A 20289-nucleotide genomic window follows, 5' to 3' on the forward strand; every position below is an offset into this window, starting at 1 on the left:
AACATTTTCTCCTCACTTCCTTCGGGAGTACTCAAAGTACTCCCGAAATTCAGGGTGTCCCCAACCTAAGGCTGAGTTGAGTTCTTGCTCTGAAGTCTGCTCTTGGCTTCACCTTTGAAAGTTTACTTTTGGAGGCTATTCAGATGCCATGGTGTTTTCCTCTGGGGCAATCAGATTCAAACCGATCAATATTTACTCAGTCTGAAAGGGTTGTTGAAAAGGCTGCTAACAACAAACTGCTTAGCTGCTCACCCCTGTTTAATCTCAGGTTCACTGAAAGTTCAAGAAGAGATGAATGCAGTGATGGGTCACTTTAGAATGAGTCCCAGCGGTTTATCTGAGCTCTCTGCTAAAGGCAACAATTATAGTTCCATCCCTCTTTGGGAAAGGGGCAACTTTCCTATTATTCTTTTGCTAAACAGTGTTTACTAGAAACTTAAAACACTTTCCTCTCCCTTCCTGGCTTTTTTTTTTTTTTTTTTTTGGTGGTGGTGGGGAGAGAAGCTTCCAGCTGCCCTTCCCCTCCCTCCTCTAGCTTTCTGCCAATCCACTAGGTTTCATTTGACTTAAAATAAATTACATTGAATATTTTAAAAATGTTAAATTAGCCTGACAGAAGAGATCCGATTTATTTCAGATGCCAAGAGCTATGAAATGAGGCTCGTTGGGCCGTTAGAGCTTATCTTTCTTGCGAGAGTGCAGGGCAAGATTGAATTGAAATCCATTTGCATTTGAGTAATATCGACAATCAGAGCCCCAATATCTGTCTGAGATGACTTTTTAGACAGGAGGTGAGAGGAGGAAGGGGTGATTCATTTGTGCAAAAGCAAGTACCTCAGGTAGAAAGTCAACTTTAAAATTTTTTACTCTCCTGGACTATTGAGATGAGAAAGGAAGACCCAAGGAAGCCAGTTGGGAATGGTGAGAGAAGATGTTGGCCACTGAAGCTAATTGCTACAGCTCTTCAGAGGTCAAAGTTCATGTAATCACTGAATAAATGCATACTAAATAGGGATTTATTAAGCTTTTCTGATGGCTGAGCACGTCTGTGGAAAAAAAAAAACAACACCCAGAAACGGTCACTGCTGTTTGTGCTTCTTCTCGAAGAATAATCATTCTAGTAGTAGAAGCTCTAGGAGTCTGGGTCTTTAATTTACTGTTTTGAATGACAGGATACCCTTCTGTTCTAAAATTTTGAAAGCAGTGCATGGACAACATCTTTATTTTGGGTGGGACTATAAAATTCTCTCCCTCCTAGAAGTGCTATGATTTTTTTTTCGGTACACACAAGAATACAAGTTAGCTTGTCCTTATCAGAGAAGCTACTCACTAGATAGCTAACTTTGGTGACCTTCTGCTGTGTAATTTGTGTAATTTTGTGTGTAATACAAAATTTCTGCCTTAGGACTTCTTGTGCCTAGACGATCATAACTGAAAGGGGCTCATTTATCCAACCTCTCATTTTCTGAATTAGAAAGATAAGGCACAAGAGGTGGTTTGATTTGACTTCGTATTACCACCCTTACTTCCTAAATAAAAACCAACTTAGAATCTGAGGCGAGTGCACTTCTTGATTCGAAATTTCTGATTTGATTTTGCCCCTTCCCCTTTATTCTGTGTGATTTGTTTCAGGCTGGTTATGGTCTACAGTTTTCCACTTCTGGATTACTAGCCATCCACTAAGTCCTTGATTTGGAAGCCACCAAGATTACTTGAATCTTTGAAACAACTTTCCAGTTGAATGTTTCTGCCAACTTGTTTGAGGAATAAAATATTGGGCTACTTGCTGTTAAAGACACATGTTCTTAAAATATAAAAATAGAACAGATAAAATTCAACACACACATGTATTTGTTGTCGTTGTTTTTGAATCTAGCCTAGGGAAGGATAAAGGACAGAAGAGTTGCCTGTGCCCAAGTTCAAGCTCCATTAATTGTCAGCATCAGCTAGAAAGGGCTTAGAGATGCAAGGAACATTCCAGGAGGTGTCTTACCCCTAATCTTTTCCTGTGTTTGTTTCTGTTTGGTTTATGAGATAGTATAGACTTCGGAGCTGTTCTGGTCCATATTTCCTAGTTTTCTTCACGACTCACTCATGTACCAAATACACATACAGTTTAACATAAAATTTCCTTGCAACACAACTTTCCACATTTTCCCTTTTTGGAGGGGGGTCCTAGTATCTCAGCAGAACCTGCTGCCCAAAAGGATACTTCTGGCTGTCAGTGGAATCCCCAGTGTTTTAGAGCCTTCAAATACAGCTAAACTTTGATTGCAGAACAGCAAAAAGCAAGTATCAATCAATTCTGCTGGTAGAGCCTAGCCTATGAACCTCCCCCCACCCAATCTCAAACCCCAATTACGTCCTGTAAAATAGTCTGGAAAGATTGCATTTGGGGTTTATTGGAAACAAATGAAAAGACCGACGTTTCTTTTTCTCAACATTTTCAGACACGACTAAAACATGTGTCTCCATTTTCTCAAACAGCCCATTAAATTTTTTTCCTATTAAAAAATGTGGAGGAAAACGTCCAGTCACAAACCTAATTTATAGAAATCAGATTGTTCTGCGTTTTCATTTTAGGCTTGGGCCTTCAGGGAAAAAATACGCGACGGCTCGCACCCGAAAATAAAACAAAAATTTATTGAAAAAAAAATTTTTTTTTTTGCTTCTAAACTGGGATACTTTTTAGCCGCACTGGACATTTTAGCCCGCTTCCTTTTAGAAGAAAAATCGCTACAGAATCACAGCGAGAATGCAGAAAGCCAGGACTTAAACGTGTAGGGTCTCTCCTCTCTCCCCGCCAGATATCAGCAATGCGGTTCCGGGAATCTGCCCATTCTGAGGAACAAATAAGGTCCTCCCTTCGGGACGCGCCGGGGCAGCTGCCGGAGGCTCGGCTCGGCCGATCGCTCGCGGGGCAGCGCTGCGTCGTCCGCACAGCCCGCGGAGGCTCCTGCCGCGGGGAGAGGCCTCCGGGTCCTCGGAGCCCCGCAGCAGTGGAGTGGAGCCCCGCCACCAAGGTGAAGACGGCTTGCCTTCCTTAGCTTCCCCGCCTTCCGTCTCTGAATTCTTCCGCGAACGCCGCCGCTCCTTTCCCGTCCGGCGTGGGCCCCACGCAGAGCGGGGCGGAGGCAGCATCCGGGCGCTTCGCGGGTGTGCGCGCGGCGCGGCGCGGCGCGGCGGGACCGGCCTGGGCCCTGGGCGCTTCCCCGCCGCGGCCGGGGGCGGGCTGACTGCGAGCCGAACGTGGAGGGGGGCACCTCCCCGGAGGCTGTGGAGAGCCCCGTTTTGTCTCAGGGGGCCACTAGGCCTTGGGTTCCCTCATTCCTTCCCCGCCCGCGCTGCCTTGCTTCCAGGTGCTCCGGGACGCGGCGGGAGCAGCGAGGTGCGGCCTCAGCTGCCTTAGGCGGCGTCTTGACTCCTCCTGGTGGGGGGCTCGGGGCTTCCATTCCCAGAACCCCGGATGAGGGGCAGAACACGTCTTCCCCGGGGAGGAGAGACTCAGGTCGGAAGCCTAGTTCCCTAGTTCATCTTTTAAGGTGTGAAAGGGGGAGGGAGATTTTAAGGTCTGCTCGGTTCTTCCTCCCAGCTATTACCAAAATATGTTTAGTTGAGTAACATACTGATTCTCCTAGTTCAACGTAGATGTTTTGAAGGGTCGAGGTGGGGATTGCAGGGGTGATGAGAAGTTTCTGAACACTGGGTGTTCCTAGAGAGACGAGTGCTTCTCTCGTCAGGGAAACTCCTTGCTTCTCAAAGGTCGTCTCAATTCAGTTGCAGTCCAACGGCGCTTGCCTCAAGTCTCACTTCTCTCTAGAAGGTTTCTCTACTGCTTCCCATCCTTTCAGCTGATGCCCTCGTCAAAACCCCACCTTTTACACAGGATGCTTTGTTACACAGCACCTCAGATTGTAAGCTAGACTATCCATTTCTGTTCCTCTCGGCTCCCCAAATGGATCTTAAGCGTCCTGAGGGCAAGGCCCTCGACTTCCAGCAACCTGAAGAGAGGATCCCTTTAGAAAGAGCTATTGACCGTGATTCAGGACACCTGTAGTCAGTCTTTTCTCATTCACTATATGGGCTTCAGCACAACTCTTAACCTTTCTCTATTTTCAGATCCGTAAGTTATAAAAGAAGGTGATAGTTCTTACTGATTTTTAAGTAATTCTCTAAAATTTATATTTTTCAACATCCTAAAAATCTGTTATTTATTCAGGATTACTCTGTGTCAAATACTATACATACATTAACTCATTTAATTCTTACTCAGCCCCAAGAAGGAGATATTTTTATTATTTTGATTTTATAGCTAAGAAAACGGAGGGGTCCAAGATGTGAGGTAACTTGTCCACTGAATCCAGAGCCCAGACTCCGATCCACTCAACTGTACTGCTTCTCCATGGGACCAGCCACATAAATCCTTTACGGAGTAGAGTTATCAGGGTATCTCTGTTTGACACAGGCACTATAGTGGGTATAGTGGGTAATTGCTCATTGGTAAAGAATTAGAGAGCTGGAGAATCTGATTTTAATATCAGACATGTATGCAAACTGTAGCTAGACATTCTTGGGAAAATAAACAAATGAAAAATACTTGAATGAAAACAAAGCTAAAGAGAGAGATCAAATTTAACAATAAAGTCAATGAGAGGACTAATTTAACAATAAGAGACTTTTTTTTCCTATCTGACACTAATTGATTAAGAGAATAATTTGCAGGGAGAAGAAAGATACCCTTTATATTCAAAAGTTATGTCTGTGATATGCCTAACATGTGGACAAAAGAGGAGATATTTAATATGAAAAACAGATGTTTTGTCTCTATGAAAACTAGCATCCACAGGATTGGAAACATTTGAAAGCATGGTATTCCATCTCTCAGTTTTCATGAGATCATTTTATATACTGTAAATCCAATCCTAATTCACATTTGAAGAAAAAGAGAACAATTTACCTGCACTCAAAAGCACTAGTCTTCATAGTTTACAACTTAGCACCTCTTGGGGCACCTGGCTGGCTGCGTTGGAGAAGCATGTGACTCTTGATCTTGAGGTGGTGAGTTCAAGCCCCATGTTGGGTGTAGAGATTATTTAAATAAATAAAACTTTTTTAAAAAATCCCAACAACTTAGCATTTCTTGACTGAAAATAACTAGAGGAACCAGGTTCAACAAGAACTTGAAGGAATATATTATGAGGCCTAAAGAGAGCCAGTTTTAAAAGCCAATTATTTCCAGTACTCAATTACAGGAAGTCAAATTTAGTTGTATGGAGAAGAACATAATTTGCTCTTTCCTACTTTTCTAACTTTCATAAGTGAACAAGGACTTGGCATTATTACAAACAGTATAATGTTACTGATAATATTTAGTTATAGAATCACAGATCATCTGATTTGGTCTTTCTATTTTATAGGTGAAGAAACTGAGGCCCAGAGGTGCTAGCAGCAGTGGTGGTAAGAAAAAATATTTGCTTATGTCTTTAATATGTACTTAAGTGGATATTAAAAATGGTAGGCAAAATTAATCTCAGGATTGATATATTAATAGCATCAATATTTAATTACTATATTAAATATAGTAATTATAGTAATTAATTACACTAATAATTAAATACTGAAGATCTAAGTGTTATTAAGAATAAGCAGATTTGAATAACTAGATATATGACCAGAGGGTTTCTTCCTTCTTACTTACCTACATGAATCCTACAGAAAGGAGGACTGCACATCCCTCTTATCCTGTGGATAAAGAGAAACTGGATGGTCCATTTTATTTCTTCCATTTTAGAAATTCTTGGTATGCTTTGACAGATGAGACAGAGACAAAATCAAGAAGAAAATCAGGCTTCTTAATTGTCCTGCCTAAGCCACTCAGATAGCATGTCAGCTCCCTGGTGGCTGCCTAATTCAGGCACCCTGAAACGTGAGGGCATTGTAGCTACACTGATATGTTCCCTATGGACCATAAAGACTTAATTTGCAATTCAATAGATATATTAAAAAATAATACCTCTATTAAAGAGATCCAGATTTTAGTAAGTTGTGACAACTTCTTTTTTATGTTAACATTTTTTGATGGCTTTCTTTGTATCAGATATTGAGCTAGGGGTCTTAGTGTATTATCTCAGTGTTTTTTCATGGTAGCCCTATGATGTGGGTTTTATTAGCCCCATTTACACTATGGAGATGGAGAAACTGAGGCTTAGGGAAGTTCTCTAAGTTTCCCACCATTACATAATGAGTGGTTAGTAAAGTTAAATTTGCAGCCTGTTACAGTTAAACCTCACGTGTTGAAGCTGCATATGTTAAAACTGTGAGATAAAATAATTTTCCATCTCAAGCTAAAAGATAAAACGTGAGAGTAATGAAATTCAGACTAACCTTAAATTTAACTTCAGTGTTAAAATGTTTGTATTGAGGGGCTGGGTTGCTCAGCCATTAAACGTCTGCCTTCTGCTCAGGTCATGATCACAGGGTCCTGGAATAGAGCCCCACATTGAGTTCCCAGCTCAGTGGGAGGCCTGCTTCTCCCTCTTCTTCTGCTGCTCCCCTGATTGTGTTCCCTCTCTCGCTGTGTCTCTCTCTGTCAAATAAATAAATAAAATCTTTAATAAAAATAAAAAAGCAAAGATGGCCCTATACGCAATAAGAAAATGCAAATTTATCTAATCGAGTTGTAGAACGTTATTTTCTGTTTTATTTTTATTTTTTTCAATTTATTTATTTGACAGAGATCACAAGTAGGCAGAGAGGCAGGCAGAGAGAGAAGGGGAAGCAGGCTCCCTGCTAAGCAGAGAGCCCGATGTGGGGCTCGATCCCAGAACCCTGGGATCATGACCTGAGATGAAGGCAGAGGCTTTAACCCACTGAGCCACCCGGTGCCCCTATTTTCTGTTTTATTTTTACAGCTTTCCTATCTTATCATCTTGAGTAGTTATTCTTCTGAAGCTGACCCTTTATATATCACAGCGGCTGACAATTGTTGGTAACGTATATCGTGCAAGGCACTATGCTAAGTACTTTATACAGTTTGGCTCCTTTCAATTCTCTACACAGTGAAGTGTAGGTAGGTACTATTATAACCCCTATTTTAAAGAAGAGGAAACTAAGAAGAGAGGTCACACAGGTAGAAAAGCTGTGGCAAAGCTCACTCTTAAACCTAGTAGTCTGGCTTCTCAGCACTCATTCTTCAAAACATTGTATATACTCTTCCTCTGAAGTCGTTTGATCCAACTTTTCTTTTTTAAAATTTTATTTATTTATTTGACACAGAGAGTGAGAGGGAGGGATTGAGAAAGCACACAAAGGGAGTGGCAAGTAGAGGGAGAGGGAGAGGGACTCAGCAGGGAGCCCAGCGCAGGGCTCTATTCCAGGACCTTCAGGTCATGACGGGAGCCTAAGGCAGACAGTTAACTGACTGAGCCACCCAGGAGCCCCTAACTTTTCTTTCTCTTACCTTTTGTCTTTCTCATTCTCTTTCTCTCCCTGGTTTTTTTCTTTCGTAATTGAGAATGACTTGAAAGCATCCAGTCTAGTCCCTAACTGAGCATCTTTAGCTCTGCAAGGTGACTGGTTCCCTATCTATCAGCAGCAGGTGCAGTTGAGAGACATCTATAGGTTTACTCCTCTGGCCCTACGAATTCCTTCTGGCTTCACCTTTTCCTGACCTCCACTATCCCTCCCTGCCACGTGGAACTTCTGTTCTAATCTCCTATTGCAGTTTTTCTTGGTGTCTTATTATTTGAATCCTGTCTCATGACTTTTCTCCTTCGTTAATTAAGACATTTATTCAGGGATGATGTAAAATTTTACAAAGAGAAGGTACTACCCCCTTTCAAGGAGTTTATAAAGCATTATGAAGCAAATGACCTATTACCTAATTTATGTTATACTACATTATGTATTAATATTTTTATTAGAATTTAGTTAGGCATTTATAAGCTTTTAAGATTTTATTATGAAAATTCTATAGAATGGGGGCACCTAGCTAGCTCAGTCAGAAAAGCATGTAACTCTGGATCTCGGGGTAATGAGTTTGAGATCCGCATTGGGTGGAGATATTACTTAAAATAAATAGATAAAAAATTTTAAAAAGTCCTATAGAACAATTGGAGGGGACATTCCTTTCTCTCCAAAATGTGTAACTTGAGAATAAGCCTTTAGTTCTGGTTGGGGCAGTGATCAATATGTGATTTGGGTCCAATGCTAAGGTTTTATGATGACATTTGTGGGAGAAGACAAGGTGTCTGGTAAATGTTAACATAAATTACATGCTCCCAGCTTGAGTGTGAAAGGCAAGGGAATGGAAAGAGAAGAGAATAAGAATTATAGAAACTTGGGACTTTTCAAGTATTTGTGTCAGAAAGGCTGAAAAAGAAGGATAAGGTAGATGGAAATGACCCTGGGGAGATTGTATGTTTAGGACAAAGGGAATCTAGTTTTGGGTAAATTCTGTAGATGGAATCTAAGGATGCTACCAAGTCAGAAAGAGTTCTTATGGTTTCAAGTGATCAGTTTTTCTAGATCTAGTGCTGGAACATGTGACAGGTGAAGAAATTAAAACAAAAAAACAAACAGACAAACAAACTTTGGCTTAGTTTTAGAAAGGAAAACAGTTAGGAACTACTGTAAAAGAAAAGATAACTTGCTCATAATTTAATATGTCTGTGCAATTTTACATGCACATGCATATATGTCTCTTTAGGAAGAGCCTTTCCTCCTGATGCCACACTGCTCACATTGTTCACCCGCCTTCTTGAAGTCCCTTCAAAGAACCATACTCTTTTTCCCCAGGGAGTTTGCAACCCCACACGAATCCCCCCCTCTCTGTTTTTTCCCTAAGCTCTTGAGGCCTTAGCTACATGATGCTTCCTCCAGACAGGCCTTAACTTAGTACCTTCTTTGTTTCCTTTACACACTTACCACAGTTTGTAAATGTAGTTTTTTATTTTTTGTCTCTCCTTCTCAACCTATATCCTGAGAGCTTTTCTGTCTATTCAAGACTTTTTGCCCACCCCCCCATATAGTTATGTTGGAAATTGTTAAATAGACATCGAATGTTTATATTAGTGAGGTTCTGGCTAGGCTGCTATAACAAAGAAATCTAAAAATGCAGTTGCTTAGGGGTGCCTGGGTGGCTTAGTCACTTAAGCATCCAGCTCTTGATTTCGGTTCAGGTCATGATCTCAGGGTAGTGAGATCTCCCTGGGGCTCCACACTATGCACAGAACCTGCTTAAGAGTCTCTCCCTCCCTCTCCCTGTTCCCTTCAGCCTCTCTCTCTCTCTATCTTTCTAAAATTAAAATAAATAACGTAAAATAAATACAATGATTTAAATATGGCTGAAGTTTAATTCTCTTGTATGTAAAATTTCAGATGAAGGTGCGAGCCCAGACTGGTGGGGTGTCTTAGCACCATGACGTCATTCACAATCTGAGTTTCTTCTACTGTGCTGCTCTAATATTCCTTAGGTCTTGTCTGCATGGGCAAATCTGGGCCACCTCTACATTCCCACCCATTCTGTTCATAGGAAGAGTATAGAATGAAAGTGGAAAGCAAGCAATTTCCTATAAAGCAAGTGACACGTAAATAGCACACCTCACTTCCATTCCCATTTTGTTGTGACAGACTTAGTCATATGGACACATCTACCTGTAACGAATAGCAGCAAATGTAGTCTCTGTGTGGTGGCCATGAGCAATCCAAAATGGAAAAAGGAGACAATGGAAACTGGGTATCAACTAACCATCTGCCCTATTGTTGGGTCCATGCTTGTTGAAAGAATGAATATTCATTCTTGTATTATCAGGGGTTGGAATAATATAGGGGTTTGAGGGTTCTATTCCAGAACTTCAGAAAATAAGGATGTGATAAAAAATATTAGACACCGACTAAGATAGCATCAAATATGCTCAATGATACAACCTGTTCACCTGCAAATTTGGGGCAAGGAAGGGTTAAGGATCAAGAAATTGAGCAAAGCAGGTACAGGGCAGCTCTGGGTACTGTGACTACACACCTGGCTTTGTTAGAATTTGGGTATAAAATCTCTGCCTTCAGCAAGCTTCCAGAAATAAGCCCTTAGCTAATAAGGCTATCTTCCCTCCAATCCTTCAGTGGCAGGGAGGAAGCTCTTTTGAGACAAAGATATTACTTGACTACTGCCCTTTTTTTCTTTATTATCCCAAATTTGACACTAACAAAGACTTTGAAATTTTAGGCCAAAACCAGAGCCAAACCACATAGTAGCTATTTTAAAGGTTGTGGATAAGATTTATTTTCTGCTGGTGTACCCTGTGCAAAAATACCATTTTAATGAGTGTAGGCTGAGTATAGAGTTCTATGACAATGCTGGCACCTGCCCTCCCCTTTGAGGGGCTGTGGACATCTTGGCAAGGCTTATCTGTCATCAGCTGGCCTTACCACATCAGTGAAGCTGAGAGGAGGAGGCCCATCTGCTGCCACAGCCGAAGTTGTCCTCATGTCTGTGGCTGCAAGAGACACTGAGCTGGGCATTAGCTCCACCTTCCTTAAATTCCGTCAGCACGAAAAAGCTAACCATTCCCCTCCCATTTCCTCTTATATTTGGCCAAAAGATGAGGAAACTCATTTTGTCCCTCTCTCTGGCTTTTGCCCTCTTAAACTCCGTGAGCTGAGCCATGGGTCTGTCCTCTGTGAAACCTGCTGCAAGAAAAGTGAATCCCAGCTCTGCTGTTCTCCCATAGCATTTTCTGCTTGTCAGAGTACTTCCGCTTTTGGAGCTGAAATTCTTCTGTTGGTACCTCTTTGTAAACTTCTGCAGGATAGACACCACATCTTATTAATCATTGATTCCCTCTGCCTTGTACAATACCTGGCACATGATAGGCAGTTGATAAATGTTTGTCGAATGCATGAGTGAGTGAGTGAGGGAGCAATTCTTTGGGTTCTTTCTGTAGCTTCTCAGCTATTCTGATATGCTCATGATTCCCAAGGCTTAGGAACACAAAGTGTGATTCCAAGTTCTTCCAAAATGTTGTGGGTTTTTTGTTTTTTTTTTGTTCTACTTGCTTGCTGATATTAAAGTTCAAAATTCTTTAACGGAGAATTGACCTTTCATTATGTAATGAGGAATAAAATGGTTTAAATGTAAATGTTGTTTGAATTATCATACTGACTAAAGCTCAGTGAAACTTAAAGGGTAACCAAGCAGTCAATCAAAAAGTGTAAATAACAGATACTTAGAGTCCTTTTTGTTTTGACAAAAGGAGGGGGGGTGGAGGTCAGAGAAAAGTTGGCACTTGGGTCTTAGTGGGGGTAGTAGAGGATGGGAGTTCAAAGGGTCATGGAGGTAGAAAAAGAGAATAGAAAGGGGAACTAGGGGCCACTGATGTAGCACTTCCTCGATGTCTCCATTTTAGGGAGAAGTATGGCACAATGTGCTCATATTTGCAATTTTGTGAGGAGTGTTGAGAACTATATGGTTCACAAGTACTACTATAGAGGATTCATTATGATTTGGTGTTATGCATGTATGCACTTAAAAATCCTTGACTTTGTTGCAGAGGAACTACATTTTCAGAGGAGTTAATTAAGGGTTATATAACCTAGATTGTACCCTAAGATATCTCTGCTGGTAGTTGAACAGTTTGGGTACATTGCATGACTGACTAGGTGATAGTGGAGATGGGCCTGGACAGGAAAGGTTAGAAGTTATGCCAAGATTTAATTTTGAGTTGGAGCCTGGAATGGGGATTGCCGGAATCTATGTTTCATGTTATCACAGGATCTCTGATACCTCAGATTTTACAGATTGAGCTGCTTAAATAGCTCAAGGCACTTTGCAAACTCCCAGTTAGTTCTCTCAGAACCTTTGGAAGCAGAGAGCAAATACGTGCTAACAGAGGTCTAGTGCTACACAATTGGTTTAAAATTTGGTGTTGATGCAATGCTAGATTATTAGTCTGACTCCTCCTCCTCCCCTTCTCCATCTCTTTATCCTTCTCCTTCTCCTTCTTCTTCTTTTCTTCCTTCTCCTTTTTAAATCTTCCATGATCTAGAAATGAACTAGAGTGCTAGAGTATTAGTTTGTGAGTCAGATGTCCTAGGTTTGTTTCTGGCTCCACCCTGAGTAGCTATGTAACATATCACAGATCACTTCTTTCTGGGTGGAGGTGAGACTCTCTGAACCTTAGAATTCATTCTAGACCTAAGGCATTCTCCCTTAGTATGGCATTACAATAATTAGAGCATTTGGCATAGCAAACCAGTAGCAGAGTTTGGACTGGAACACATGTCTTAAAACCCATTTAACTTCTACTTTTGTTTTATTTTACTTTTTAAACTTCTTTATCGAAATATAGCATACACATGGTGAGTGTATAAAGTACACTGATCTTAAGCATACAGATTGCTGAGTAGTTTAAAAGTAGGTATTAAGTTGTAATTGAGCTATCATAAGATTCAACCTTTTTATTTTTTATTTTTTTTAAGATTTTATTTGACAGAGAAAAACATAGCAAGAGAGGGAACACAAGCAGGACAAGTGGGAGATGGAGAAGCTGAGCAGGGTGCCCAGTGTGGGGCTCGATCCCAGGCCTCTGGGATCATGACCTGAGCTGAAGGCAGACGCCCAACGACTAAGCTACCCAGGAGCCCCCATATATAGTTTTATATGTCTGAATTTTTCCCCATAGTCTTCTAAGATTCATCACATACCCATATACTTGCCACCTAGATCAAGATGTAGTACTTTTCTGGCACCTAAAATACTCTTTACTGTCCTTTTCTAGTCAATAAGCTCCTCCCATCCTTCTGACTTCTACGATTGCATTAGTCTTATCTATTTTGTGTTTCAGATAAATAGAATCATAGGTTCTATATGGCTCTTTTCCCCTTCATGTAATATCTAGAATATCACCTAAGATTCCTTCATGTAATAGCTAGGAATAAAAGTTTGTTCTTTTAAAAAATCACTATGAGACATTCTATTGTATGGATACACCACATTTCATTTATCCATTCTACTGATAGAATTTGGGTTGTTCCTAATATTTGACTCTTTTGAGTAAAGCTCTTATGAACATTCTTGTTGATATATTTAGATAATATGTTTTTTTTCCCTAAAGATTTTATTTATTTATTTGATAGAGATAGAGATCACAAGTAGACAGAGAGGCCAGCAGACAGAGAGGAGGAAGCAGGCTCCCCATTGAGCAGAGAGCCCGATGCGGGGCTTGATTCCAGAACCCTGAGATCATGACCTGAGCTGAAGGTAGAGGCTCTAACCCACTGAACCACCCAGGCGCCTTGACAATATGCTTTTAAGAATATGCGTTCATATCTCTTGGATATATTACCAAGAGTGGAATTGCTGGACCATAGGCAGTATGTACCAAACATATACTTTAATACCAAAGTATATGTTTAGCTTTAGTCGCCAAATGGTTTTTTGAAGTGGTTGTATCAGTTTATCCTCTCACCACCAATACATGAGAGTCCTAGTTACCCTACAGCCTTGTCAATACTTGGTATTGCCAGTCATATTTTATCCTTTATGGATAGTTGTTGAATTACCACTATTTTTTCCACTTTTTTATTGTGGTAAAATACACACACATGAAATTTATTATCATAACCACTTATAAGTATACAGTTCAGTGGTATTAAATACATTCATAATGTTGTGCAGACATCCATCTCTAAAATTTTTCATCTTTTAAACTGAAACTCTATATTCATTAAACAAGTAAGTCCCCTTTCCCCTTTTTTCCAGCCCCTGGCAACCATCATTCTACTTTCTGTCTTTATGGATTTGACTACCGTAAGTACCTCATGTAAGTGGAATCATATGGTAGTTGTCTTTTTGTGATTGGCTTACTTCACTTAGCATAATATTCTCAAGGTTCATCCATGTTGTAGCATGGTTGCATATTTTACTTCCTTTTTAAGGCTAAATAATATTCACATCTTGCTTATCCACTCATTCAGTAGCAGACCCTTGGGTTCCTTTTGTGTTTTAACTACTATGAATAATGTTGTTATGAACATGGATATACAACTATCTCTTTGAGACCCTATTTTCACTTCTTTTGGGTATATATCAGAAATGGATTTGCTGGATTATATGGTATTTCTATTTTTAATTTTTTGAGGAACCACCTTACTGTTTTCAATGATTGTTGTACCATTTTATATTCCTGCCAGTAACACACAAAAGTTCCAGTTTCTCCATATCCTGCGAAAGTTTGTTATTTTTGTTTTGCTTTTTGTTTTTGTTTTCGATAGTAGCCATCCTAATGGGTATGAGGTGGTATCCCATTGTAGTTTTGATATGCATTTGCCTGATGATTAATGATATTGAGCATCTTTTCATGTGTTTATTGGCCATTTATTTATCTTTTTAGAGAAATGTCTATTGAAGTCCTTTGCCTATTTTTAAACTGGGCTTTTTGGTTTTGCTGTTGTTTTTGAGTGTTAAGAGTTCTCTTTATATTCTGGATATTAATAAACACTACTTTTAACTGGAGTAAAATTGTATATGCAACACCAACAGTGCAATTCAGAGGTGTGGGGAATCAGAAGTGATTATTGATAAGACAACCAATGGGGCAAGCAGTGATAGAACCACCTTTTGTTACCCAAAAGACCCAAGTTTAAAAAAGATATATCATGCCTTTATCACTAAGAGTAGTGGTGATGGTGGTGGGGAGACCCCCTCCCCCGATTCAATCACCCCACATCCCCTTTAACATTAATGTAATTCCAGTTTCCCTGGAAGGAAATATGTAGGGAGATGGTTGGTGAGGAACCCCCACTTTGGCCTTATCAAAAGAAACAGGTGAGTTTTTCATTTTTGTTAGAGATGGCCTTTGGAAGCCAGTATCAAACCTCCACTGAAATCTGGGTAATATATATTCTAGAATGGCAAGTTACTTGCAGAGCATCCGTGAATAGGGTGTGGGTCTGTGTTTGTGTGTCTGGAACAAGAATATGCTTCATATTTGCAAAGATAGTTTCCGGGAAACACAGTGTGGCTAACGGGTTCATTTAGGATTCAGCTGTTATTCTTGATATTGATAACATCAGGCAGATTTGAGTTGGTGGGCTATGGGTGGGCCTAGCAATGGGGTTGTTCATCTGATAAACCTATGAAAGTATAGCTAAAACTGTCAGTTTTTTTTTTGTATTCTTATAATGTCGACTGTATAATGGAGTTTTATATGTACCTAAGAATCACTGTGCATTTTAGAATATTTCTGGCCACTCTACAAATACATGAATCAGATTAAAGAATAGTCAGTCAGACCTGAATTAAATATATATTCCCATAATGGTGATTATCTTTTTTTCTTGGCTTGACATTATTATAGCAAGCTAAAATAATAGGAGATAAGTAGCTATTATAAATGAACCATTAAAAGCAACAGTGAGCCAAAGTTATCATTGATCTCTCCCTGTCTCTTACTTTATAAAAACTAATGTAGTGAATTGCCTTGGAGTTACCTACTTTAATAATAAATCTGTTGTGTCAGGGCAGTGACCTGATGTTTTCTTTTACTCATAATTTATAGTCTATTGATTTAATCCTCTGAATATCTCACCCTATTTGTATAGCATAAAACCATTTCTTAATTGAAAGACAAAGGAAGCTTGGATGAAACCACATGTCAGAATATTTTTATTGAAGGTTTTTATTTGATCAATAGCTAAATAGATATGAACTTATTTCAGTGACAGTTTCAAGTTTAAAAGACAAAAAATGAGATGCTTTGATTCATCATCTATGTGGGTAATCGATTTATAGATGTATTTAGAAATCTAGATTTTTTTCCATGGAGAGGAGAGGGAGGCTTCTGGAAACCTTTAAAGGAAATACTAGCTTCTTTTTTTAGTGAATCATAAACAAGAATGTAGAAAATGAACTCAAGTAGCAGAGAGTTTAATGTGACTACATAAAGCATTGATGTTGTGCTGCTCAAGTTCTCCCCTCAACTTCTGGAAAAGAAAGCCAGTACTTGTGGTCATCTAGCCAATAACTGGCACCTTTCCATTTGGTTCCACATACGGGGACACTGGGGGCACATTACCACTCTTTCACTTGAATGGAACTAGCTGCCGACTTCCTCTTACTGCCAGTTTTAGATTTCTGGCAAAGAATATTACCATAGCCCTGCCATACCCGCTGTCCATCCGTACAGATCTTGAGCTTACTCTTCTGTTCCTGAGCTTTTTTTTTTCACTTATCTCAAGCAAAAGTGTAATGAGTACCATCAAATGTCACTGAGAAAGGGTGAAGAAATAGCAAATGTAGTAAGAGATGAAACACATTAATTTGGCAGAGGGTTTTTCTCTATTTTTGTCCACTTGCCTAGTTATTTATTTGTTTGTTTTTCTTTAGATGTCATAGATCTTACCCAGGTAAGCTTTTAAAAAAAAATGACCACGCATCATTGTCATGTCACCAGCATAACTCTGCTTAGAAGGAAGGGATTTGAGGATGGCTCTCCTATTACCATACTTTATTTTTTCTTCACCTAATGCAGATAGCTATAGGAAATATGGAAGGGTACCTTAACACTCACCACTTAAAGAGAAAGCAGTGATTTTTTATGGTGCTCGTAATTCATGCCATCAATTTTATCTGTGGTAGGTCCATGTCAAAATCAGAGTAATTAAATGGAATGGCAGTCCTGTTAAATGTGTTCATGCCATTGCATTGGCAATAAACCATGTGCAAATTTACAATTAAGGCTTGTCTTTCTCCTTAGCCACAAAGAATTGTGACAAACATTAAGTTGCACAGGCATAGGGATCCAAAACGGTATTCATTAAAATAAAAACACCAGGTGGATAGTTTCAGGATTATATTATCTTCTTAAGCAATTACTCTTTTTCACTGCATATTTTTTGACTGAATAATAATCACTTTTGCACTAAGAAAAGGCAGGATCCGCTAGTTTCAACTTGTTTTATTACAACCCCCTTTTTAAAATTTGCAAGGCAACATAGAGCCATAACTGTTTATTCAGATAAAAGTTTATTTGTTCCAGTTCTTAGCTTTCAAAGGGTGACAGACTCTTTCAAATACAACACACTGAGCTTTTAATACAGTCACTTTGGTGCTACACAACACACCATTAAGATGCATATTGATGGTGTGGTTAATTTCCTAACCTATCACTAGGAATCATCAATATAACAGAGATAAAGGAGTTTTGAAACCTAGACCAAGCAGTGAATTGACAGCCATCTTTAACCACCATGACCTAAGAATGACCCTGAGCTCTGCTGGGTGCAGGAGTTAGATATGTTGCAGAGCACAGGAATCAGATATCTAACAGGCCTAGAGGCCCCCACTGTGTGGCAACTGCAGAATCACTTGCAAGGTCTGATACACAGATAGGTGACAAACTGATGCCAACTCCATGCTCTTTCTTCAAAATACACAGAATTAGGCATGTTTAATGTTTGTTATAGCTGCTTCCAACTTTGTTGACTTTTAAGATTCATAAAAGAACAATTATCGGGTTTTTATATTATTTAAAATATTCTAATTAGACCATGTATGCCTGCACATAATGGTACTGTGTGTATATACATTTCGTGCATACATTCATGGAGAACCAATTTTATAGCAATGGAACAAAATATCCTAAAGTGCTTAAAATCACCCATGGCATTTTATGATAAAATATACCCTTTGTTTTGTTTACATTTTCAATTTCTTGCTTAAATCTTTATAACTTGGTCAGAAATGATAGTTTTTGGAGAAACACACATAGAGATCTGCAGAATATGGATTTAGGCTCAATTGCCATGTTACAGAAATGCTACATGAAACAGTTATTGTAATAAAGCCAAATTGTTAATAAGGGGGTAGACATTTGGAGGAGCTAAGGAGTAGGAACGCAGACTACTTCATTAGCTTTCAGTGACTACAGTGGAGAGTTTCTCTTCCATAACACTTCTTTTCCTAGAATTCTCATGAATGAAAGTAGATACACTTACCTTAAAAAAAAGAAAGAAATTAAATTATTTGTGTTATTAGCATATATGTGATGACTAAAATGTTTACCTATCAATCAGGGAAAATGCATCTGGGATGATAGATATATATTTTCCTCCACCAGTAAATTGCATTTGAAAAATTATTCACAAACAATAAACAATCATCATAATCCTCTGTTTCCTTAACTTTTTCCAATTTTCAGTTTTTCAAAGACCACTGCAGCTTATAAGTAGATCCTGCATTTGGAATTTGCCAGAATCACTTTGGAAGTTCCTCAGGCAGCACGGCAGCAGCTTCACTCTCAGGTCTTTGCGGGTCCATGACCCTGAGGCAGTGCCAAACACAAGAGTAGAGCTGGAGCTCCCATCCTGACTCTATTGCCTGGGAGCAGGGTTGAGGTGCGGACCCTCAGCCTCCTAATTGCAGTGCTGAAAGATAGAATTTTTGAATCAGATCTTCACAAGTACAGCTAAATCTATACTTGTACACAATCATCAGCTAAATTTTAGCTGAATCCCCTCCCCTCCAGGGTCATTATAGGATGCCAAATTCAACTGCTGCATTTACTCTCAAACCCTTGCCTTTTCCCAGGATAACATTTCATGGTTATTAGTCCTTGCTGTGCTTTTAATGAGAGAAACAGGTAGTGATGTGCATACTCTAAATGGTAATGCATGCTTGCTTGCTTGCTTGCTTCCTTCCTTCCTTCCTTCCTTCCTTCCTTCCTTCGTTCCTTTCTTTCTTTTTAAGATTTTATTTACTTATTTGACAGAGAGAGATACAGGGAGAGAGGGAACACAAGCAGGGGGAGTGGGAGAGGGAGAAGCAGGCTTCCTGCTGAGGAGGAAGCCTGATGCAAGGCTCCATCCCAGGACCCTGGGATCATGACCTGAGCTGAAGGCAGACACTTAATGATTCAGCCACCCAGGCATCTCTGGTAATGCTTTCTAATAATATTGTAATCCGGGTTTATATAATAGTTTTGTGAAAAGTATAGAGGAATCTGCAGCTCAGGGAAGAGTATTATTTCCTGGCTCTGTGACAATTGAGGATTTTAATCTGATTCTTAACCTTTTACAAACAGCTCCATCTTGACCAGAACACTGTACTTGGTGACCTATTCAATTTATAAATGTTTCACATTGGGCCCAAGTACCTACAATGGGGAAATGACAACAGGTGAGTACTGGTGACCTCATTAACTTGGCTAATACTGCTAAACGGATGGCTTGGCATTAAAGAGGTTTGCCCCATGGAAACCATTCTACCTGAGGACAAATATGGTCAGACACCATCTTGCTATTGGCTGCTGCAGAGATTTATATGTTTCAGCAGCTCTGCTCATTTGTATACACCCCGTGCTGTTTATTTTGTAACGACTACCTTTTGTGTCCAGATGATACTTCTCTGTGAATGGGATTCATCTTTGGCTTGACTTGTTTATCGTCACAAATCTTTAATGCTTTAGGAAGTAGAATGTTTCATGGTTCAGTTTTAGGAAGCAGAGACCATTCTAGCTCTTTTAAGAGGAGATTTAAATATAGAGAATTTTGTCCTTGTGCAGTTGGAGTTGTGAGCTCAATGTTGGGTCTACAGAAAGGATTCCCAGAACTGTACTGCTGAACTAGTCTGAAATTTTAGCTGTTACTTAGTCAGGAAGGTGGGTAATCAGGACGCTGTCATGGAACAGTGGAATTGAAAAGCTTACCGCAATAGCCTCACAAAACTAGAGACTGGATGCTGGAACTTCACTGCAGAAAAATCTGATATGTCCCCTTACCAGCCCTACTTGCCCCCAGCAAGAGAAAGAACAGCAGGGCAATTGCTCCTCCTACCCTCCTACCTCCTTTCTACCTCCCAGATCTCATGTGATAGCATCTACTTAGTGGGTCCTGATTCCAAAACACTTGCTGCCAGGGAATGAAGGGAATTTTTTTTTTTTTTTTTTTTTTGGCTTTCTAGACTCTGCAGTACTGGAAGACACACTCAGGAAGGTGCATGACTATTGATTGTTGAACCATTACCATCTCGTAGCCTAAACAAGCAAAAATGTGTAACAGGATGGAAAATTCATGGGTTCTTTTTCTCTTCCTGATAACCTTTGATTTTCATTTAGACAAGTGAATTTTTTCCACAAAAAATAATGAGAATAATGATGGTTCTACTGTACTTTTTTACAATTTGTCTAAAATAGCTTTGTAACTTCATAACCCTTTCCCAGGTATTGATTAAATATGTAGTAATCTGGGTCTCAGAGATTCTGTCTTCTTCTACTTGTGTTCCAGCCAGTTGCTCAT

General features: G+C 39.6%; 1 protein-coding gene across 10 annotated transcripts in view; it reads left to right on the top strand.

Moving 5' to 3' along the window:
* The first annotated feature begins 2682 nt into the window (after window positions 1-2682).
* The window catches only part of LOC309845359 (uncharacterized protein), a 151568-nt gene continuing 133961 nt past the window's right edge, over window positions 2683-20289 (top strand). For 8 of the 10 annotated variants that reach the window (XR_014301230.1, XR_014301231.1, XR_014301232.1 and 5 more), the window contains exons 1-4: window positions 2683-3023; window positions 5418-5457; window positions 13757-13817; window positions 14750-14821. Coding sequence is in view for 2 of the 10 variants with exons in the window: in XM_082693209.1 (XP_082549335.1) it covers window positions 2817-3023; window positions 5418-5457; window positions 13757-13817; window positions 14750-14821 (380 nt within the window). In the remaining 8 variants the exon portion in view is untranslated. Of the gene's footprint in view, window positions 3509-5417; window positions 5458-6911; window positions 6989-9473; window positions 9571-13756; window positions 13818-14749; window positions 14822-20289 lie in introns of those variants that run through there. The other 2 variants (XR_014301236.1, XR_014301237.1) reach the window with 2 other exon arrangements.

Source organism: Mustela nivalis (genome assembly GCF_964662115.1).
Source record: "Mustela nivalis genome assembly, chromosome: 12".
Classification (NCBI taxonomy): Eukaryota; Metazoa; Chordata; class Mammalia; order Carnivora; family Mustelidae; genus Mustela; species Mustela nivalis.